Genomic DNA, 25409 nt, shown 5'->3' with positions numbered 1-25409 from the left:
TAAATCGACACTTAGGTAGCCAATATATAACTCAAAGGAGCTTGATCCACTCCAAATTTCCCATCTTTTTCCACCTTTTCACTTTCTCTCACCTTTGACTTTGACTCTGACTCATTAACAACCCCTAAAATCCCCCTTTGTCTCAAACTCTCCCAAGAAACAACAACTTTTCGTTTCATCTTATGCCCCTACACAACACTATCCTTATCCCACATTTTTACCTCATTAAGCAACAACCTTTCATTCTCTTTCACATCATCTTTCATTCTTGGAACAAAAAATTACGGTTTTTCCTCTGCCACCGCCATTCTTGGAACACCCAACACATTCACAAACGAATAAGGAGCATCATGTCTTTTTCCCATTTGAATATGAAAAAGCAGACAAGAAAACATCCTTAACATTTCTCATCTGGGTCCTCGTTTGACTTTGACTTTGACTACTCAAGGTCCTACTACCTTTTGAAAGTCCAACCACTACATCATCTGTTTTAGACCTTAAAGATTCCACCTTTTTTGTCTTCTAACATTCCGGGAATTGAAGAGAATGAAAACTGACCTTTGATGGAAATGGAGGGTAGGATCTTCGGGTTGGGGTGAAGTTTTTTTGGAGGGAGTTGACTTTTTTCGGGCGGTCAATGGTTGCCGCTTCGACCCATCTGACCACTGCGATCCGTGAAGTGCGATTTAGATCGTATTCGATTCGTTCAACTACACCTACTGATGAAGTGTTGCGTTTTAGGTCAGTTGTTCTTTGTGACCCTTTTACCCTTCCCCTTCCGTGGAAAATTGTGATACGACCCTTTGAATTTCTACCTGTTGACTTGTCTTTACCTGTAACGAATTGCCTAAGTGGCCTTTCAGAGCTCATATTTTGATCACTTGTAGGAATATGATAAAGCCAGTAAAACTATTTTTGTTTGGATAAATCATAAATGAATTTCAGATTACAATATAATCAGTAATGTTCAAATCCTAAGCACCACATCTCTACAATCAAATTAAGAAAGTTGGAAATGACATCTCTCTGGTACTGATTATCCATCTTGAATTGAAAATACGCAGCTTTAAATACCAATTTCTTTTTACTTTATCAGCATATGATTCATTCTTTCAATATATTTGCATTTTTACATGTACAAATTAGTGTTTACTGAAATGTACATGAACAAAATCAACTCTTTTTATTTAAAAGAGTATACCAGGGTCTAGGAATGCCAAAGAAAGTTTCGCTTATGATGTCAAAAGGTTGTTTCTTATTGTAAAATTGAAGTTAGGGTTCAACAAGAAGAGCAACAAGCAAACAAATTCAAAAAGTCGCCTGTTTCATCAGCAATTCATAAAACACGTGTTTACGGCATTACTATTACAAACTTAACACTCTGAGAGAACCAATATCCCAACAAAGCTGAAACCTCAAAAACAGAACTTTGCCTTGGGTGACTACTGATACCCTTAAGCATTTTGACCATATACAGACATGGGTTTTGAGGCTAGAGACACACAAACGACACTCGAACATGTAATAATTTGAAAGAGCTAGGTTTGACATCAAAACTGGAATAAAGAATCTGTATTTGCACATTAATTCTGACATCAAATTCAATCTTCATTGAGCCCCTTTTTCAGATTCATTTCTCTTGAGCATGACAATTTCAACTTCGAATTTGCATTTTAAAAAAAAACTTACAGCTGATAGAGTGCTTGGATCTCATCTGAACGCTGCTAATCCTCGAAGTAATCTCAAGCGAGTGGTGCGAGTGTAGAGGACAGAGAAGATAAAGAGAGAGCGTGGTGGCTTCCTGTCACCTAAAAAGTGTTGCGACAGCACAGTAGATGACGGCAACGGTGATCAGATACAGATACAATGAGAGGTGCAAGGTTGGAGAGTGGGTGGTGATTCACTACCGATGGTGATGATGACGATGAGTTAAGCGGATGCGGTGCGATGTCGGCTTTTCAAAATAGGGTTTTTGCTATTTGTTTGAGGGAAAATGTGAGCGTAGAGGACAGAGGAGAAAAATAGTATGTTTACTTTTTTTATTCAATTTATGAAACGTCAATGTTAATGCCATTAATTTGTCAAACGAAAATGTGAATATTTAATGCAATTAATTTGTAAAACGGAAAGTGATAAGAGTATTAAAAGGTATAAATAAACTGATTGTACATTATGCAGTAGTTGTAGTACCTCTTAAATTTCAAGAAATGGGCAATATCCTTAATAATATAGTAAAGATATATATGGAAAAAAATAATTATCTAAATATGGACACAAACCAAAGTTTATTTTCATTTTGGTAAATATTGAGTTATTCATACAAAGTGCAAGTAGTCATAAGACTCACTAATGCAACATGTAAGCTGACATCTGGTCTTCGTGTAGGGGTGTGGATCATAGATCTGAAGTACGGCCTGACAACACTCTATGACAACAATGCCTAGGAGCACAACTTAGCCCATGGCTAGTTGCGGTTGAACTGGTTAGGCCCAAGACTCGACCTAATTATCTCTTGACCTAGTTCTATAAATCGAACACCTCCTCCTCCGCAAAAGATCTATCATTCTTAAACATGACCCTCTACTGTAAACATACACTCTTCTCATCAGGATAATTCTCACTACCGAGAAGAATACTCGGGGGGGGGGGGGGGGGGGGGAATCTTATGTTCTAATGACTTTATTCTATTATGGCCGTTTGGAATCAAATCCTGAATTACCTAACGACACTATTCAAGATCTATGATTCAGGGTCGTCATCAAGACCCGATAGCCTGATTCCATATCATATCACTGAGTCTTATAAAACCCCTATAAAAGATCTTATGACCGCTTGCATTTAACGTAAAGAACCCCATATTACCAAAATAGATAGCGAAGTTTTATATATATATATATATATATATATATATATATATATATATATATATATATATATATATATATATATATATATATAGGTAATAATGTTTTTTTTTATTGTTTGACAAGTTTATAATAGGCTAATACCATAGGTAAGTACTAGTAATATTACATTATTTTGAACACTAGTTGAGACATCCATGTATTATATGAATTAATTTAAAAAAAAGTTAAATATAAAGACCAAAATATTTGAGAACTTTAAATTTATAAGAAAATAAAAAAATAAATTATTAGAATGAAAATGTTTTTTATCTTTTAAATTTAAATATATAAAAGAAATTAATAAGCTTTAATTTTGAAAATTTTGAAATTAAAAAAAAACTAAATTCATTAATGAAATTGATATCAATTTATTAGTATATTTATTGCATATTATTACATTAAAATATAATGTAGAATTTAATAAAATAGAAAAAGTCATAAAATGATAAAATGATATGTGGAAAAAGATTTAATTTAAAATAACTACAAAATGATATTTATTAAATTGAATGAGAGCGTGACAAATGACAAAAAAAAAACATTCATTTATTAGAGATGATTTATTCATATTATTATATTAAAATATTATACAAAGTTTAATAAAATAAAAAAACTCATAAAATGACATGTTGAAAATTAATTAATTTAAAATAACTACAAAATACATTTAACAAATTGAATTACATTGTAACAAATGACAATTTTTTTTTTCATTTGTTAAAGAGAATTTCAAACAAATTTACTAATCAAACGGAAAAGAAAAATATTATTATCCAAATATAAATAAAAAATTCGATTCGTTACCATTTCAAATAATTTGGATAGATAGTAAATTCTAATTGTATTTTCAAGAGTTAAAAAGGGGCTATTCATGGGCCATGAGTACTTTTTTCTCTGGAAAGTTCTATTTCCAAAAGAAAATGTTGAACATGACCGATAAACATCGAACTCCGTCCTTAAGTTTCGGAAATGACCAACTTATTTATAAGTTAAATAGAAAATTGTTATTATTATTAATAATTAAATATCCTAAATACAAAAGACAATTGTTAAATTGTATAAATAAATTTAATGTCATATAAATTTATAACATATAACATAAATGTTAACTCTAAAAAGTATATTCTAGACATTAGAAATTGACTGAGATTATATTCTTTTGTTTGCAATATAATTATGACATATAGCTGTATACATATCCTCCCTAATAAATGAAAATCATTTTGCCAAATGTCATTTTCTCATTAACTTGGACACATATCATTTTTTGGTATTTTTGATTAAATGTTTATTCCATTTGTCACTTTCTTATTTTTTTTTTTTATCTTTTTTTAATTAACACATCATGTTTATAGCTCAATTAATAATTGTCTTAATTGAAAATCTACTATAATAAATGAAAATGACTTTGCCACATGTCCTTCTTTCATAAGATTAGCCACATGTCATTTTTTTCATAATTTGATATATATTTATTTTCCACTTGTCATTATTTTAATTTTCATTTTCAATATATCATTAATTTACTTTCCATAAATTAAACCTACCATAATATAATGACTATCAAATTTTAAATTTTAAATTTTAAATTTCAAATTCAATTCCAAATAAATTTACAGTTTAAACCTTTATGTTTAATATTTTGTTATAATTAATCCGTTTAGTACACACTAGACACATAATTTTAATTAATTTATTCTTTGCATGTTTTTTTCTCATAGTTTTCACTTATTTCAATTTCAAATTCAAATAAAATTTCTATTTAATCGTTCGTACTTAACATTTTGTTTTAATTAACCCGTATATTATACGGGTCTCACAACTAGTAACTAATAAATTACAATATTAGTACTCATATAATATTTAATATGTTTCTTTTAAAATTCAAATTTTAAATTTTAAATTTAAATAAATTTTTGTTTAAACTTTTATATTTAATTTTTATTATATCAAACCCGTATAACATACGGGTATCACACCTAGTTATCATATAAAATAAGCATTTAACCAATCTTATAATACAAAATAATATCGTATGCAAGCTCTTGAGACCTGAGATGATCAGCTTGAAAATATCTGCTAAAACCTTTCAGTGCAAAATAACTTTAAAATGAAAATAAAATGAATTCAAAATCTTTATCTTTATAAATTAATATAAAAACTGTTAATGTCAATATTGCCTATCGAACTTTCGGGAATTAATCTACATAAGACGCATTTGGTACGGAGCGTTTACGAACGTTATAAAACCTCTAGTTTCCATCATTTGATAAAACGCTCCGTTTTAAACAAAAAATATGGCGGTATAAGTTTTTAACGTTTACTTTAAACAAAACCATCTAAATCCAAAAGTTATCTCACATAGTGTTCAACAAAACGCTAACAGCTACCAACTATCTACTACTCGCTACATGCTACCAGCTAGATTTGTCGAACACAACCATGGTTCTTAAAGTTATTTTTCTGGCTTCCTATAAGTATAAATTGAAATTTGTTGGGTTTAGAATGTCAGTTTCGATATTCTGAAAGGTAACCCGATTACCCCTTGCCATGTCATTTAATGATATGACAATTATGTGTCTTCCCTTGGCTATGTTAATAGGGCTCCACATTGTGCATATTTTTAGGAGTTCAAAGGGTTCATTCCCCCATTATTCATCTCGACCGCCATCTTCAAAGAAATCCATCATCTATAGTTTTTCGGTGAAGAGCTCAAGTAGCAGTGTTCCACATATACGGTCTTTTGCAATTTTTTGGATTCTGAATCTGGAAACAATTCTCTAGTGCAAGGTCAACAATCTTCTAACAAGATTTAAGAGCATTGTCAACAATTTTCTTCGTGAATCTGAGATCTAAAAACAAATGAGGTCGAAGTTTGGCGACAAGTTGCAAGAGCAAGGTCAACAATTTAAGGTTTGACCCACCATATTTGTAGGTTATTTGGATTTTATGAATCTCAGTTTTGAACCATATTTGGATGTTATTGGGTGTTCAGATTTGCACATCTTGAATACAACGAAGAGGAGTATTATAAGTTCATATGTGCATGTGTGCATATGTGCAGGTATGCAGTTTTTTTTGAATGAAAATATAACATAATCCTAAACTACTCATAATACCACCTATGTCCTTGAAGGGACTTGAACCATCGACCTCAAAGAAGGAGGGCAACACTGGACCCCTGGGCTACAAGTCCATTGGTGGTATGCAATTTTTATTATTTTAAGATATTAGGTTTTCGTGCCTGCACATTCATCGAAGATAAATGTTTGAAGAAGAAGGTTTAAGCCTCGCATATGGGGTTTTATTAACAATTGGATGATTTTGGTGGTCGATATATAGTGGTTGGTGGTGGTGGTTGGTGGTGTTTAAGGATTATGATTTTTGAAACTAGCAAGTCAAAAACTACATTAACTGAATATGCGGCATAGTTGAAATGTTATTGCAGGTTTGGACCAAATAAGCATGTCGATATCCATTTTATGCCACCGTAAAGCCAGAAAAAAACATGGATAACCATTTAAGCAAATTCCAAAAAGTTCGATGGAGAACAGTTACATTAACTATAATAAATATTATCTATGGACACATTTATTTTTAGTAATGTATTATTATTTTGTATTTTTTAAAACATATCTTTTATTTTATTTTATTAAGATTCTAATTATCTATTTTGAAGATAGACCGATGAGTTCTTCTATTTCAATATGTTTGTATATGTTTGTTATTTGTTTTGTATTTATTGACATATATCGTTTTCCCTTTTATTGGGATTATGATGCTTTTATATTGATGATATATCAATAAGAAGATCAAACAATTATTTCAAACTTTTTATATCAATTCATTTATTTTATCCCCCCCTCCCCCCCCCCCCCCCCCCCGCGCTCTTTTTTCCTTATCATCTTGTCGCCCACAACCCTACTATCGGCCATTTTTTCCCTTCTTTCTCCACCTTCTTGATTATGGTGAACACTAATGAGAGTGTCAATAAAAAAAATAAACCTTTTCCACCACGAATTCACCATCAATAAAGTAAAAAAGCCCATGTGATTAACCCTAAATCAAGCTCATGATCGCTATGTGATGGGTCTTCACAATCGAAGCTTATGATTAAAATGTTCTTAACCACATTGATTCTTTTTAAATGAAAAACTCCATGTTGCTAAATCTAGACGAGGGAGATGTTCGCTACACATCATGGGTCGAACTCTTCATAATCCAAGCTTATGCTTAAAACATTCTTGATCATATTGATATTGATATCCCTTTTCCCACCCTTGAAGAACCGATATGAAAACGTATATATATTCCATAGTGGAACATTAGATTTACAATACTTTTTCAAGAGAACTACTTTAGACCATAATGAAACATGGGGTCATGACTTAAAATTTTGAGTGCGAATTCAGGAGGTCTCCTAAAATAACAAATCCACTCGTGTAGTCTACATTGTGGAACGATTCCAGTCACCTCGTCTGGAATCCTTCTTTAATGTTTCAAATTCCTACGACGCAAATGTCAGAAATCCAATATCAAAACTGAAAATGTTTTTATATCTCATTTTCAGCCTCACAACAGTCGAATTTGATACTATCTATAGATTTATTTAGTAATTTAATCCACTCCATAACTTCAAAACAACACAATCATAACTTCTTCTCTAAGAGAAAATCCTTTCCAATCAATAAAATTACACACAACATGCTCTTTCCGTGTAATAAGTCAACATTTCCAACAACTTTGATGATGATTCAGTTGTCTGACCTTCTTCGATAATGGTCATCATTTTTTATAGGCATCAACTATAGCGAATGCCACTCCACCAAGGGCAGCCGTCGTGGTTTAGGATGAGGCCATGGCAAATCATCATAACAACATCACTATTAGATCTGTCCTCAACAACTTGGTACTAGTCTAACCTTTCACATTGTCTAAATCTCTTAATAGTAGCAATAACCCATCATTCATGGGTCTCGACCTGATCAATAATACCATCCCACAATGCATCAGTAGGCCCGATACAAGCCTCCATGTTCCTATTTTACTATTGGTTCTTCATTATCCCACAGACGACCCATGACTATAATAGAACGTTATGCTTCTTTCGAAACGATACATCTCCAATGTCTAAAGATCTTATGTATATAGACACCAGGTCCACCTCTCATAACATGAATGATACCAAAAAAAATCTATGATTTGTTTTGTACAAGTAAACCTCATTTCATTCTTCTTGATAATAGTACTTACATTACTATTTTTTGTTATGGAAATAATATCAACTCCTACCTAAAGTGTCCATTTTAACTAAATCATGTTTTTTTAGATGGGAATGTTAAGATTGATAAACTTTCATTCTATTCCATACCAAAAAACTAATATTAGAGCTATAAATGGAGATGGGAAGTTTAAGGTTAAATTTCTTGAAGGTTATTGCTTTGGGTTTTGGAGTATGCATATTGATGATTCCCTCTACCAAAAAAGGTTACACGGGTCCTTAATCGAAAAGAAACCTAAAGTAATGAAGTAGGAAGATTGGTATCTACTAAATCAATAGACACTTGATGTGGTAAGATTATCATTGGAAAAGAGTGTAGCTTATAAAATTCTCAAGGAGAAGACTATCTATGGCATTATAAAGGCGTTATCCGACATATACGAAAAACACTTGACATCGAATAAGGTTTTCTTGATTATGTCGTTGGTTAAGACAAAGATGAAAGACGCCAGTTCTATGAAAGATCATGTGAACAAATTTAATTTAATTATATTAAGGCTAGTTTCGATTGATATTAAGTTCAATAATTAAGTGCAAGCCTTGTTACTATTATCATCTGTACCTGAAACTTGTTATATTTACATTACAACAATTAATAGTTTATATGGAACTAATAAGTTGGAATTTGAAGGAATTAATGATCTGATCCTTGGTGAAGATATTCATAGAAAGAATACATGAGATTACCCATCAATCCTTTAGTACATAAAGCAGGGGAAGAAAAACCAACAGAGGATGTAGTGGTAAAGAAAAATCAAAAGTAAGGAAGAGAGGTCATTCGAAGCCAACAAACATATTACCTCTTTGAATTGTAAGGAGATTGGTAGATTTAGAAATTAGTGCCCAAAACCCTTAGCAGATAAAGACAATAGTGGGTTCTACATGGAAACTTATTTCAATGATTATGCACTTATTTCTTGTGTTGAAAATACAATGGAATCCATGATAATGGATTATGGTGCATCATCTTATGCTAGTCATATCATAAGTATAACGAAAAATTTCTTGAACTATAGTAGGAGGGTTTGTCTAGCAGACTAGAAAATAATATAAATCATGCATGTTTGGGATGTTATCATGAATCCAAATTTAGGATGACTTAGACGTTCAAGAACGTAAACTACATTTCATACTCAAAGATAATATTAATATCAGTTGGGCAACTTGATGACGAGGGTCAACAAGTTACTTGTGGTAATCATCATTAGAAGGTGAAAAAAGGAAAATTGATTGTTATTGAGGGACATAAACAACATGCACATTATATGGTGGAAGTTTCTAAAGATGAAGAAAATGACGCAATAGAAGAAGAATACGAATTCACTGTATGGAACTAATGACTTGGGAAAATGAGTGAGAAGGGACCGAATATTTTAGCCTCTAAAATTAAGATTTTAGATTTGAAGAGCGTTGTATTTGAATTTTGTAAGGCATGTGTCCTTCGAAAATGGAAAAAGTTACTTTTGTAAAGATAGGTAAACCGTCTAAGCTCAGTATATTAGAGTTCATTCATTCATAAGTATACGGATGCACTAGGATTGTATGGTCTTATTTTTTGAAGAAAAAATATAAAGTATTTATCACCTTAAAGAAATAGAAGCTAATGTGGAAAATAAAACAAGTCGGAAGATTAACTATTTAAAGTTATACAATGAGGGAGAGTATAGAAACAAAGAAGTTATTGATCTTTATGCTGAACAACGGAACAGGATGTTGAAATTAGTTTTGTAACACCTTAACGGAATGGTGTGGTGAGGAGATAAATCGTAGACTAAATGAGAGGGAAAAGAGCAAAACAATATATAAAATGATTCCCAAGATAATATTGTTGGATTAGTGTCTAAGTCCATAACTATATTTGGTATGTACTTGACCCTGTTGTAGCATGGTCCTTTTGGGTTGCCTTCACCGGAGCAACTTGACTGGATGATTAGTAAAGAAAGAGGATATTATTGTTTATTAATATATTATATGAATAATATATTAAAAGAGAAATCATATTGATTAGTTAACATTGGTCAAGAATTAATTAAGAAATTAATTTTGTGATCAAAATATATTAATTAAACTTATGGGACTGGAATTGCAATTATAAGATAATTGGACTTTGGGATGTGGATCATATGTTTAAAGGGGTTGATGAAATTAGGGTGGAAGCCCACCTTGAAATCGTTCAAGGACTTATTTCAGAAGGTTCCATTGGATTGCTCAAGGCCTAAGCTATCCAATTAGGGTTTTGACTGAAACCCTAGCAGCTCCACATTATAAGGACCCCTAGGGCTTCAGAAACCGTACACCAGAAACCCTAAGAAGTTTTAGAACCGATTTTGAGCCTCTCGTCCCCTCTCTCCAAGATCATCCAATTTGCTTTGGTGTTTGTGATCCATTAGAGGCATCACATTTGAGGTGCTAGGTTCTCATAAGCTAAAGAATTCAAGCAACAATCAAGGTAACATTCTTATTGGTTATTTATGTTATTTTCAAGTTTTGTTGTATGCTAGATTAGGGTTTGTAAGCTTTGGATGATTTGCATGTACAATAGAGAAACCTAGATCCAAAGCTTTAGGGTTTGTATGTGCACCATAAGATTGATGTATTGCTCAAAACCCATAAGTGTTATCAGAGCCTTGATTGGTTTCTATTGTATTTGATGCATTGTATGATTATTCATTGCTTAAAATCGAAATTTTTTGCTTTCTGCCTGACAAAATCGTTGAGTCACCTGATGAACTCGATGAGTAAGATGAACTCGACAAGTCTAGATGGTGACTCGGCGAGTCGGAGAGTTAGACAGAGGAAATTTCGGGATTTCGGCCTATTTTTACTTGGGATAATTACCAAAAACGTTTTTGATTGATAAAATCCGAATTTTATTAATATGATGTGATTATACTTAGCAAAATAGAAGATAATTGTCAATTAATTAGATAATTATTGTCTTATATGATAAACTTTAATTATTTGAATTATTTGAAAGAATTATCTTGCCATGGAATTGGATTAGGTCAAAATTAGATAATCACCAATTAATTGTTTAATTAAATTATTTGAATTTTGATCTAGATAATTTTGAAAAGTTTCAATACATACCCTTAAGTTTTAGAATTTAATTTTTTATTAAAAAGTTTAATTTTGAAATATTTAAATTCTAAACCCTAGAATTTTACAAGTTTAAAATTCAACCCTTATATGATTATAATATTATAAGAATAATGATTATATATATATATATATATATATATGTATGTATGTATGTATGTATGTATGTATGTATAAGATTAATGCTAGTCTTACCGTTAGTAGAGCCTCATTCACGAAGCCGGTCTATAAAGAGGTATAAGGTTGCTGCCTATAAAATGACAGTTTATTGGGTGTCCACTCTCACCCACCGCTTCCTTGATTGTTGGAGGGTCGTTAGCCGAACAGGTAGGATAGGGCAACTAATTCCTCATTAAAAGTATAATGGTTAATAAAGTAACCAAATTTTTTTTTATAAAATTCCCAATCTTTGTTACTTTAGAAAAATGTGAAAATGATGCTATTCCATGAAATTACACTTTGTACCCTTTCCATGACGTTAGTGGAGCGTGTGTGGTTAACCGACACACTAGTTTGGGTCTAGAAAAGGTGGCAAAGGGTGACCCGATGTTTGTCACAGATCAATGGGGCATGTGTGGCTAACCGGCACATTGAATAGATGATCGTAACATTGAGGGCATCAAGTACATATGCATGGTTATTCACACCTTGTTTATGATCTTCGGTATCCCACTCACAAACTTGAAGGGCATATCGAGATTTAAACATGCCATTGAAAAGTTCAATGAATCTCAAAAGATCTAGGAGTTTCAATACATTTAAAACTTAATCTTTTTTTTCATGGTGGAAATTAGTGAATCGTCATTCACTTACCTTCAAATTATTTGCGATTTGGATTACGACATCCCTCTTCTAAATTGTGAATAATGTTGTTGGATCCTAGCCCTAATTTCTCATTTGGGTGTTTAGTTGGGGATTCTTATCTAATCAAACTTTGTCTCTCGTCTTTTTCAGATATCTACTTAATCAAGCACAAGTCATAACCCTTTGAAAAGTTCAAAGAGTTTAAGCAGGAAGTGGAGAAGCAGCTGGGCAGAAAAATTAAGATGCTCCGATCCGATCGAGGTGGTGAGTACCTTAGTCTTGAATTCCACAAGTACCTCAAGGAATGCGGAATCGTTTCACAATTGACGCCACCTAGGACACCGCATTTGAATGGTGTGGCAGAGAGGTGTAATTGAACCTTGTTGGACATGGTTCGTTCCATGATGAGTCGTGCTTTATTACCTATATCATTCTGGGGGTATGCCTTAGAGACTGCCGCCCATATCCTTAACATGCTCCCTACGAAGAAGGTAGCCAAAACACCTCATGAGATATGGACAGGGAAAGCTCCCTCGTTGGCACATATCAAAGTTTGGGGTTGCGAGGCTTTTGTAAGATGAGAGACTCACGACAAGCTCGAACCTCGCAGTGAGCGGTGTATTTTCATCGGCTATCCACAGAAGTCCTTTGGATATCTCTTCTATAGACCGAGTGACAGTGCTGTCTTCATTGTGAGGAGAGGGGTTTTCCGAAGCAAGAAGTGATAAGCCAAGGGGACAATGGGAGGCAAATCGATCTTGAAGAGCTTCAAGAATCGAACGATGAAGGAACCTCTAACACTGGCATTCAACCTGAGGAGGAAACTCCTGTTGAACCTGTTGACAAGTCCCTACCTCTTAGACATTCCAGTAGAGTTAGTGTTCCACTGGAGTTTTATGGTTTTCATATTACTACTGAAGGTGATACATTTGTTAGTGATAGTACACTAGTAAATTTAGATGAACCTAACAGCTACAAGGAAGCCATGGCAGGCCCGGAGTCTGCGAAATGGAAAGACGCTATGGATAGCGAGATTCGGTCCATGTATGACAACCAAGTTTGGAATTTGGTTGACAATGTGCCAGGTCGTAAGACGGTCGGGTGCAAATGGATCTTCAAGAAGAAGACCGACATGGATGGGAAGGTACACACCTATAAGACGTGATTGGTTCCGAAGGGCCATGGATAGCGAGATTCAGTCCATGTATGACAACCAAGTTTTGAATTTGGTTGACAATGTGCCAGGTCGTAAGACGGTCAGGTGCAAATGGATCTTCAAGAAGAAGACCGACATGGATGGGAAGGTACACACTTATAAGGCGCGATTGGTTGCGAAGGGATTTACTCAAACTCCTGGAGTTGACTATGATGAGACATTATCACCAGTTGCAAAGATAAAATCTATTAGGGCTATGCTAGCCATAGCTTCATTTCACGATTATGAAATATGGCAGAAGGATGTCAAAACCACTTTCCTTAATGGGAAATTGGTTGAGGATGTTTACATGAGTCAGCCAGAGGTTTTTATCAACGCGAAACATCCTAATAGAGTGTGTAAGCTTGAGAAATCCATTTATGGATTGAAACAAGCATATCGCAGATGGAATCTATGTTTCGATGAGAAAGTCAAAGAGTTTGGCTTCCTGCAAAGTGAGGATGAGTCCTGTGTATATGTCAAAGCCAATGGGAGTATAGTTAGCTTCCTCGTATTGTATGTCGATGACATACTCTCATAGGAAACTACACCCCAACCCTGTTGGAGGTTAAGTCCTGGCTTGGGAAGTGCTTCGCTATGAAGGACCTCAGAGAGGCTGCCTATATATTTCGGGAATAAGGATAGTGAGAAACAGGAGTAAAAGGCTAATAGGATTTAGTCAAAGTACTTACTTGGATAAGGTACTAAGAAGTTTTAGTATGGAGAATTCCAAGAAGGGGGAGTGGCCAATCCAAAGCAATACCAAGTTGAGTAAGACTCAAAGCCCGAGTACTGAAGCCGAGATAGAAGAGATGAGTTGAGTACCTTAAGCTTCCGCAGTTGGCTCGATCATGTATGCTATGACTTGTATTTGCCCTGATGTGGCCTTCGCTTTGAGCATGGTCAACAGATATCAAGGGAACCCTGGTAGAGCGCATTAGACCATAGTCAAGAATATTCTTAAATACCTTCGGAGGACCAAGGAATGGTTTCTTATCCTCGGTGGGAGTGATGAATTAAGGGTATGAGGGTATAGTGATGCTAGTTTTCAGACCGACCGAGAAAACTTCCGCTCTCAGTCGGGCTGGTTCTTTACCCTGAATGGAGGAGTAGTGACTTGGAAAAGTTCAAAGCAAGAGACCGTGGTTGATTCAACGTGCGAATCAGAGTACATAGCAGCGAGTGAAGCATCGAAGGAGGCAATATGGTTGAAGAACTTCACCGGAGATCTTGGAGTTGTACCAGCCATAAAGGAGCTTATGGAAATTTTCTATGATAACGAAGGTGCGGTTTCCTTAACCAAGGAACCGAGGGATCATGACAGATCCAGACATATCGACACGAAATGTCACTTTATTAGACATCAGGTAGAAGAGGAACTCCTCGTAGTAAAGAGGGTATCGTCATAAGAGAACCTATCAGATATCCTTATGAAGGGCCTGAGTAGGGTTAAGCACTTGCAGCACGCTACGAGCATTGGGCTGAAGGATGATATAAGTTTGAGTGATTAGATAGTTTTGAAACGTGTAATAGATAAATGGTAATTATCATTTGATGATTTAATAAAGGAGTATTATTTATAAGTAAAGTTACCATCTTGTGTTATTTATTTACCTATTTTTTCACTGTGCGTGTTTTGACTTCCTGAATAATAAGATTATTCGAACAATCCACATTCGTTCATATGTTGGACGTAGATATGAAAGAAGACTGTCGTGAACTGGTTTGTAGACTTTCTAAAGTGTATTAGACATAACAAAAGTTTGCTGCAACGTTCATGAATGCTTATGAAATAAGATTTGAGCATTGGATTTAACCTACACTTACTTGTATCACTTCATGGAATTTGTCACGTGTGATTGTAAGACGATAATATCATATAGTCTTTAAACCTAGATATATGGTTTCTTGTTTGCGAGTTGGTTATGCATTGGTAATGAATAAACGCATCAGTAACTTGATGTTATAAAACACATTGCTGTGTATGATTTGATAAGTGTATAGTGAATGCATATAAGTCAAAGTTTATTTGTTCCTTTTATCCTAAGAGGGTAAAAGCGATATATGGGCCCCTCGATGATTTGGTTTAACTTATGTGCCAGGCCCGGTCAGGACTGAGTTGATGTGTTCAGTTAAGTTCTATGTCAGACAAATCAGAGATCGAGAAACAAACTGCTGGACAATAAGTATGACTATGATCCATGTAATTGTCCACACGATATCTTGAGAACAGAGGACTATACGATCCCTTATCTAAAGGACGAGTCACAATTCGACAGCGGCTTTTGAGAGCTACGATTACTTATCGGATTTTGAAGTCATACTTTCATCTATAGTTATTAGACTTATCCAAGTGGGAGACTGTTGGATTAGTGTCTAAGTCCATAACTATATTTGGTATGTACTTGACCCAGTTGTAGCATGGTCCTTTTGGGTTGCCTTCACCAGAGCAACTTGACTGGATGATTAGTAGAGAAAGTGGATATTATTGTTTATTAATATATTATATGAATAATATATTAAAAGAGAAATCATATTGATTAGTTAACATTGGTAAACAATTAATTATGAAATGAACTTTGTGATTAAAAGATATTAATTAAACTTAGGGGACTGGAATTCCAATTATAAGATAATTAGATTTTGGGCTATGGATTATATGGATAAAGGGGTGGACGAAATTAGGGTGGAAGCCCACCTTGAAATCGTTCAAGGCCTTATTCCAGAAGGTTCCATTGGACTGCTTAAGGATTAAGCTATCAAATTAGGATTTTGACTGAAAACCTAGCAGCTCTACTATACAAGGACCCCTAGGGCTTTAGAATTCGGACACCAAAAACCCTAAGAAGTCTTAGAGCCGATTTTGAGCTACTCATCCCATCTCTCCAATATCATCCAATTTTCTTTGGTGTTTGTGATCCATTAGAGGCATCACATTTGAGGTTCTAGGTTCTCATAAGCTAAAGATATTTAAGCAACAATCAATGTAACATTCTTATTGGTTATTTATGTTATTTTCAAGTTTTTTTGTACGCTAGATTAGGGTTTGTAAGCTTTGGATGATTTGCATGTACAATAGAGAAACCTAGATCCAAAGCTTTAGGGTTTGCATGTACACAATGGGATTGATGTATTGGTCAAAACCCATCATATATAAGAAGATTCAGTTAGCATAATATCTTACTTAAGCATAAGCGAACCCTCAGTCCCTATAGGGTTTAGAATTCCTTAAGAAGAATGGCAAGTTGGGGATATTCCTCTCAGATACTTGAAATTTTCGATTGTGTCTCTTATGACAAGATGTGGGTATATAAAAAGACAAGATCGTAGAAAAAAGGAAAGGATACTTACCTTTACAGGAAACGAGTTAGATGAACTGGGTTACCACTTTTGAGATAACCAAAATAAAAGGGTTATTATAAGCATGAATGTGGTATTCAACAAGAGTGTCTTATACAAGAATGATATTATAGCAAGCTCCAATAGCTAAAAGAAACCAAAACCTATAAAAAAGTTAATTTCTATGAAATCTCAGATTAATACATAGTGAAATCTATCAGTACTCCATGTTAGGTGAAAGTTTAGGTAGCAATGAGAGCTCATATAAACCTAGGGATAGTAGGATTCTAGAGGATGAAGTTACAAATGATGAAGAAATTAATCATTTGTTGTTAATATCTCAACACAAGAGAAAGAACTCTACTGGAATATTCTGCTTCATTAAAGTACTTGCTTCACTAAAGTACTAGTTACTGACATAGAATGGTGAGCCTGAATGTTATCTACAAGACTTTAGAATGAATACCCATGCAATGGAAGACATATATAAAATGAGAGTTGATATTCTTGGCAAGAACCAAAATTGGTTATTGTTGAAGTTTCCATCATTAGAAAAAACACTATAAAATAAGTGGGGATTTCGGGTCAAGGATGAGATAGATGGAAACAAGAGGTACAAGGCTTGATTGGTAGTAAAGGGAGTTTAATGGAAACAGGAGGTACAAGGTTTACTTGTGAAGATGACTACTACTAAATTGGTATTAGGTATAGTGGTTGCAGATAGTGTAACGTCTGAAATTTCCATAATATCATCAAGAATAGTTTTCCTTTAAGATCAATTATTAAACTAACAATATTCGTGGTTTGAAGTTGAAATTTGAGGGCCAAAGTTTAATAAAATGATTCTTGAACATGTACATCGGTTTAGAAGCCATTTTGTGATACTTTGAGGGCCAATCATGGAAGTTATGGGGGTATTTAGGAGATGCCTAACCCTAGAATTCGGGTTTATCACCCTATTTGTAGCCACCATCTTCTTGTTATGCTGTGTAGAAGTAAGGGTTTGCATTTGTGAAGTTAGTCGGTGATCCAAGTAAATGGGAAATGCACTTTTGAAGCAAGGGTGAAGATTGGTATTAGATTCGTCTCATTCAATCTCTCATTGTATTCCTCAAGGGTTCCAGGAGGTAAAGAGGAATTATTAAACTCTTATTTATATTTTGAATCATTATAAACATGAATCATTGAGTTTAAGCATAAATGTAGTGATTTTGATGAATGTTGAAATTTTGAACAACAATATTTCCCTAACTTGCAAGGGATGTAGCGATCAACAGAGTAGAATCACACTGTGCACTAGAGAGGAAATATTAGAGGAAATCGAGTCTAGTTACCAATGACTCCAATATCAGCTTAATTAGAGTTGTAAATATTGAGATATCATTAAAATACTAGATAATTGTCGAGTTGGGAAATGTAAGTTATTGTGTACTAAAGTGGAATATATGGAATATTGTCTTGTTTTTAGTTGTTCAGGACTTCCAAGAGGTTAGTACTCAATTTATAGCACCTTTTTCTTTATTGAGGTCATGAGAATTAAGTAGGAATGATTATAATTCACCCCAAATTGGGTTGGAAGTGGTGTGGAACGAAGGTCATATATCTCAAAGATTTGTAACTATTAGGTTTCCTGCGCCATGCCACACATGTGTCCGTGATGTGGTGAAATGGTTCACATTTTTCTTGATCGCAACTAGATGACGAAACTATGACTAGGCCCTTTATTGCCATCAACACGCTTCTAGGGCAGTGTGGTTTGTTTTTTATTTATTTATTTATTTTTTTATGGTATTCTTTTGAAAAAAAAGAAAAATTATTTTAATTTTAACAAAAAATAACATTATACTTGTAACTTGAACTAAAAACATCAACATTCTTTCATGTTTAACCTAAAACGACAGTGTATTTTTGTTTCAAACCCAAAACACAAAACATCAGTCTATTTTTAATTGTAACGCAAATGCACATGCAATTAACTTTAAAATAAAACTACAACATATATTTATATTTTGTATTTTAAGTCAACAACATACTTTTATTTCTAATGTGAAACAACACCTCGAAAGAAAAACTAATCGCCACAGAAAAATATGCATCAAAAGAACTATTTGTCGTCGTTGTATCGTAAGGGTACCATATATATATATATATATATATATATATATATATATATATATATATATATATATATATATATATATATATATATATATATATATATGTGTGTGTGTACCCGTACAAAACAACAACAATAAATAATATTTTTGGTGAATTGTTTTCTTACTGAGAAATAATTATTATATTTTATTAGTTATTTTGTAATAAAAATTACCACTTTTAAACAAAATATTTATGTTTAGAGCTTATATATATATTTCATGTTTATTCATTTTATATAATTTAAATATTATCGGTGTTTAGTATAGGAAATGTAAAATTATTTTATATAGTTGAATTTAATATTTTAAAATTGTCTTTTTTGCTCATAACTAAATTTCTAAGTAACATTAATATTAATTAATTCAAGTCTTCAAACTTTTGACAAATATTAATAAATTTTTTTTGTGCATAATTGATTTGTACAAAAAGCTTTGTATTTTATACCTCTTAAAATTCAAGATATTATTAATAAATTTTATAGTATAGTATAAGATATATATATATATATATATATATATATATATATATATATATATATAGAGAGAGAGAGAGAGAGAGAGAGAGAACTAGGTTCAAATGTTTTTAGCAAATATTGTGTGCCTAAATGCACCAAAGAGAATTCAAGAAATAATAATCAATTAAATAAATCATTTAAGGGTATTCTGGACATTTTGTACTTTTCAATTAAGGAATCATTTAATTAAAATCCAGCAATTAAGGAAATAAAATCAATAATTTTGACCTAGTCTCTCTCTTGCATCGTGTCTTATATTCAAGGAATTACCAAGATGAATGACCGACACCCCACAACACAACCGATCAAGACCTTGATTTCTTCTTTCTTCTTCCAGTCGACACACATCACAGATAGAAGGAGTCGATCGCTTCTTCGTTTTTTCTGATGCGCACACACGAGATGGAGAAGAGAAAGCACGACCCCTTTTCTTCCCTCCTGACGATCGATTCTTGATCTCGCATAATATGGAGAAGGAGAACACGAGGTACATGTTGTTTCTTTTCCTTGGATTTCCCCAAATATTGACCTTATTTGTAAAGGAACAATTTCCAGTTACTCGTTTTGTCATCTGTGATCAACATAGATCACAAGTTAAATTAAGTTCTGTAAATACTTTGGCAATTTGCAGGAAATACTCCCAATTCCCATGGACAACCGAAATGTCTAGTACAAATCTATTAGAATTCATCAATGCCCACTATGTGTTTGATGTAATTACTGAATCAGGAGTACAACAAATTATCTCTATTAATGTTATTATTTGTGTGCTATAATGTTATTGGAATTTGATTTTATGTTTGTTCACAGGTTTTCGTTACAATAATGATTCAGTGGCTGTGGTTAAAAAAATGGGGGTTCTACCATTTTCAATCAAAACCGAAGCCACATAAACATTTATGCTTTTTTTTTCTTCGATCGTATGGAAACCGAACACAGGAGATATACCCTCCTATGTAACTCATTTGATGTTGATGGTTCTGAATTGGTTTTTTTCATTCATGATTCATAGAAAATGTGGTGATTTAGGGAGCGCCCTTAAAGTGTTTGATGAAATGCCAAAGAGAAATATGACAATCTCACATTGTATACATGGTTAGTGATGGAATCACCGGTTAATGAGGAGATGCTGGTAAGTTTACATGAAGTTTATTGATCTTTGATTAAGTTTTTTGAGTTGGGTTTTTGTAATTTTTTATTTTTTCAGAAATTCAGAGACACCATTCTTTGATGGCAGAGAACTTGTAGTTGGAAGTATTGATGATTCAATCTATGTTTATGATGTTGAAGCAAACATCTATCCTGATCATAGATTTGATGTTGAAGCAAACTGACTTTTCTTTATGTTTATGATGTTGAAGCAAACATACACATGGGCTGATCAAAACTTTGACCTTGTTTACCTTTTTATAATATTTCCATTCTGAAAGAATAGTTTATTATATAAGAGTATTATTGCTTTATTCTCATAGGATTTGTAGTTAATTAATTATATGTTTAATGTGCAGTTGTTACAAGTGTATCACTACAAAGTATTTGACAATAAATTTGTGATAGAAATAGCTTGAAGAATGGCTTGAAGACCTGATGGGAAAGGCTCATTGTATAAAATCAATCTCATGCAATACAATTCTGACAGAATGTCAGTGTCACAAAATGTCAATCTCATAGAATGCTAGCATATTTTGAATTGGCTTAGAGGTCAAACATATACAAGACATCTAGAATGTTGTTATTTTTTAAGAATTATACTTGGTATTCTATCAGAATGTTTGTTATAATTCAATGAATCACAATCGTACAATATAATTATTTGGTATATTATTAGTTCAAGAATCGATTTTGTGTATTCTTTCAGAATATATTTACTAGTTTATGGTTGACATTCTGTCATTCTGACAGAATAAAGTCAAAAAAATATGTTTACTACTTTATGGTTAAAATTCTATCATTCTGACAGAATAAAAATGGATTTTTAATTTTAAATTAATTGAAAATATTTAGATTTTTAAAAATAAAGGAATTAATTATCCCTAAAAATTCGAAAATTTCCTTTTTTAATATAGGTTAATTGACTAGAATGCCCTTATGCTCAAATTTATGTGATTATATGGTACATGTTATCCTATTCTACTATCATAGACCCTCAGATCATGGCATTTGATTATATTCCATCCAATGGTCCAGATCTGTGCATTCTGGCACAAAATAGTTACTAAAAACAAAATAACCTAACCATATATATATATATATATATATATATATATATATATATATATATATATATATATATATATATATATATGAAAAGTAAATATACTCTTAAAAGTATATAAGTTTAGACACCCAAGGTATAAAAATATGTAGTTTCAATTAATGAATTAATTTTTTGAAAACAAAAAAATACAATTTCCATAAAACATTTGCTATGTTTCCTAAAGTCCACTAATATTGATAACATCGAAGTGACATCCTCCTTCATCGCTTGCTTCGATGATCGGCTGCCCATCATATGAAATTGACTCACCAAAAAAATACTTCAGAGAAATCGAATTCAAAGAAAAAACATAACGTTTTCAAAAATCGCAATTCAAAGAAAAAACGATTTCAAAGAAATTTAATTTTTAAAAAATCCTTCAAGAAACTACATAGTTTCCTTATGTTGATCACATGGTTCTAAAGAAATTGGAGTTAACAAAAAACGATTTAATAGAAATTGAAATTCACCAACAATTATTTCATTCAAATCGGAATTCAATTAAGAGAGTTCTCAGAAATCGCAACCCACAAGTATTTGTCTTAACTTATACATGTTTTAAGGAGTATTGAACTTCTACAACCTGAAAAGTTATAAGGGAAAAGTCTCATCCGCATGACATATAAACTCTTTTTTGTGATAACTTAGCAATAAGTATTCTTAATTTACATAGAATATAGATTACAATATACCACATTGTTACAAATACAACTATGGTTTTAAAAATTCAAACAATAAACGTTATACAATCTTTCTTTCTCTCTTGGATTTTCATAATGATTACCAATATCAACAATGGTTTCATAATTGTCTAAAAACCTATTTATGCAACTGGAATGTACGTAAATCATCTTTATTTTAGTTTTGTTTTGGATACACACCAACACACATTAAGATTTTTTAACTAAATACTTGATATGTAGATGTATTTCATATCAAAATTTGATTTAGTTTCATCATGAAAAACCGACGATACATTTCATAACCATATATTTTTACATTTAATGGGTTTTGATATTTTATTAAATAGAAATATAATTGAAAATTGTATTTATTTATTATCTTATATTAAATATCAAACAAATTGTAACGGTTGTTTCAACAAAAACACATTATAATTTAATATTAAAATAGATAAGAGTTGAAGTTAAAAATTATTATGCATTAAAAAAAATTACTTATATTTTTTGTCCTCTTGACAAAAAAACCACCATTGATATTTTGTTTACAATTTAACCATTGAAGCATATTATTGTTTGCGGTAATCTTTAAATTGAATCAAATTGCAAATAATAACCGATTTAAGTTTGTTAAATTAAAAAAGAAAATCATAGGTGACTTTTTTTTGTCAATGAAGCCAAAATATAAGAATTTTTTTAGAGATCATATTATAAACTTGTAATATATAACCCAACACATCAAGAAAATAATACATGCAATAAAATAATATAATTTAAAATACGTTAGTTCTACATACAATTTATACCCGATAAGCAGAGGCTTCAAAACTGTGGAAAAATCTTTGCCTGGAAAATATGTATAACAGCCGCGTGACCCCACCGTAAATTCTACAACTGACCCCATCTTGGCAGAAGTCCTTGGCCTTGTTATAAAGACTTCACTCATCAAGTCTACCCCACAAACCAACTCTTTATAAATACAAACGAATTGCACAAACAACTCAATTCAAAAAGCTTACAAAACATAAAGACTTCGAAACGACTATGGATGCAACTTATAATCTGGAGCTCCAATTGCCTGGTTTCCGGTTTCATCCGACAGAAGAAGAGTTGCTTGATTTCTATCTAAAAAAGATGGTATCTGGGAAGAACGCTCGCTTTGATATCATCGGCTATCTAAACATATACCTTTATGATCCTTGGGCTTTACCAGGTATTTGAGTTAGTTTGGTAGCAAAGAACCACACTGAGAGTTTTCTTTAATTATAAATCGTTTTTTTAAACTAAACGGGGTATAACTATATCGGCATTTGCCTTGTTTCATTTGATCTCTTTGAATTCGTAACGCTATTTTTGTCATATTAAGAAAGTTTTGCCACAAAATCAAAAGTAAAGACAAATTTTACATGATTTGTAAAACTATTACAATAATAGTAAACAAAGAGAAATGTACATACATATGAATGGAGTTTTGAAATGATTTGCAAAACGGAACTATATAATAATGAAATGAAAAGAAAATGAAATTTACGATTTTAACCTTGTGGAGCTTTTGAAACCACAGGATTGTCCAAGATTGGTGAAAGGGAGTGGTACTTTTTTGTGCCAAGAGATAGAAAGCATGGGAGTGGAGGGAGACCTAACCGAACCACTCAAAACGGATTCTGGAAGGCAACTGGTTCGGATCGTAAGATATTCAGTTTGTCCGACCCAAAGAAGCATCTCGGACTCAAAAAGACATTGGTTTTCTACAAAGGCAGAGCACCAAGGGGGAACAAAACCGATTGGGTCATGAATGAGTACCGTTTACCTGATAATTACCCATTAGCCAAGGTATACTACATAAAAATAAAAAACATATGTTATCATTTTAAAATAGAATATAATATGATTTTATTTGTGTATCAAATTAGACATTTGATATGTCTAAGAGGTTAATTAACTTTATTTTGTTCATGGTTGAATTTTCTTTTTTCCAAATTACGGAATAAGGTTGAATATTCTTTTTTCCAAATTACAAATCCCAATAAGGTTGAAGTTTCATTTTTTCCAACGTGTATATTGACTGTTGTTTCCCATATATTTTTAATAGTAATTATATCCATACACGAATTCAAATAAATTTTGGAATTGTAATGTTTGTTTTTGTAGGAAATAGTATTGTGCAAAATATATAGAAAGGCAACTTCTATGAAGGTGTTGGAGCAAAGGGCAGCAATGGAAGAAGAAACGAAGACTCTCCAAGTCCCCACTCCTTTATCTCCCGAAGAAACTATCTCATTCTACACACAAACAAACGAAATAGCACCACCGAATCCAATACCAGCAACACCAATGGAGTCTTGCCACGTGGTATCTGACAGCAACGATGAATTCTATCAAGACTTGCTACTTTTCATGGACGAAAAACTCAAAGATGAGTGTTCACCAGAATCATGCCATGTGGCATCTGATAATAAAGACGGATTACGACATGACAAAATGTTTACGTTTGATGAAAAGTTGAAAGAAGAACCTGATGTTATCAGCGATGCAACTAGCAGTAACATTGAAGATAGCACTAATAATAAGGTTTCCGGTTTAAGGGTACCGTTAGGAAAGGAGATGATACGAGAGCTGCAACTGCCCAAAATGAACATGGATTGGACCCAAGACTCCTTCTGGACTCAATTATGCAGTCCATGGTTAGAGAATATAACATTGACATCTCCTTATGCTAATATCCTTAATTTCTAAGTTTGTAGCATATATTGATTTAATTGTAGATTATATCTAAACGTTAAATAAAAATGGAACATGGCCCATTTTGTGAACTAACGTTGTCTTCCTATTTGAAGAAAATTGTAGTAGTTATTATTTTAATGATTAGGTGAAATGTGTAAAAGTTGTTAATAGGTTTGAAGTGAAAATATATATGTTATGCAAGCAATCAAAGAAATGCAATAAAACGACACATAAAAATGATGTAACCTACACCCATGGACAGAAACCAAGGATTATTTTATTTTATTTTTTAGAATAGCGAGTTAATATATGTATGAGATTGAATCCAGTACCTCTTTCTCAGAAAAAACGTTGTTAAACATCATGTTAGACAAGTGAGCTAGTCCAAACTTGTTTCTTGTATTACAAAATTGTTTCAAAATTGATACACTGAAAACCTATATATGCATA

General features: G+C 32.6%; 1 protein-coding gene and 1 pseudogene across 1 annotated transcript; one reads left to right on the top strand and one right to left on the bottom strand.

The window, feature by feature from the left end:
• LOC111899712 (60S ribosomal protein L2, mitochondrial-like) lies at nucleotides 1-19646 on the bottom strand (annotated as a pseudogene).
• A 3589-nt stretch (nucleotides 19647-23235) lies between these two features.
• Nucleotides 23236-25048, top strand: LOC111899663 (NAC domain-containing protein 6). Its single transcript, XM_023895516.3, has 3 exons — nucleotides 23236-23448; nucleotides 23800-24068; nucleotides 24387-25048. Exons 1-3 carry the CDS (start codon nucleotides 23280-23282, stop codon nucleotides 24969-24971), a joined length of 1023 nt encoding a protein of 340 aa, XP_023751284.1. The 5' UTR covers nucleotides 23236-23279; the 3' UTR covers nucleotides 24972-25048.
• Nucleotides 25049-25409: the final 361 nt, after the last annotated feature.

Source organism: Lactuca sativa, chromosome 4 (genome assembly GCF_002870075.4).
Source record: "Lactuca sativa cultivar Salinas chromosome 4, Lsat_Salinas_v11, whole genome shotgun sequence".
Classification (NCBI taxonomy): Eukaryota; Viridiplantae; Streptophyta; class Magnoliopsida; order Asterales; family Asteraceae; genus Lactuca; species Lactuca sativa.
This window is presented reverse-complemented; position numbering and strand designations above follow the sequence as displayed.

What these genes read in the sequence shown, in the direction of transcription:
- LOC111899663 (XM_023895516.3), top strand. Translation starts at nt 23,280, where the DNA reads ATGGATGCAACTTATAATCTGGAGCTCCAATTGCCTGGTTTCCGGTTT. An exon ending in TGATCCTTGGGCTTTACCAG is followed by an intron (nt 23,449 to 23,799) that starts GTATTTGAGTTA and finishes TTGAAACCACAG; the next exon opens with GATTGTCCAAGATTGGTGAA. An exon ending in ATAATTACCCATTAGCCAAG is followed by an intron (nt 24,069 to 24,386) that starts GTATACTACATA and finishes TTGTTTTTGTAG; the next exon opens with GAAATAGTATTGTGCAAAAT.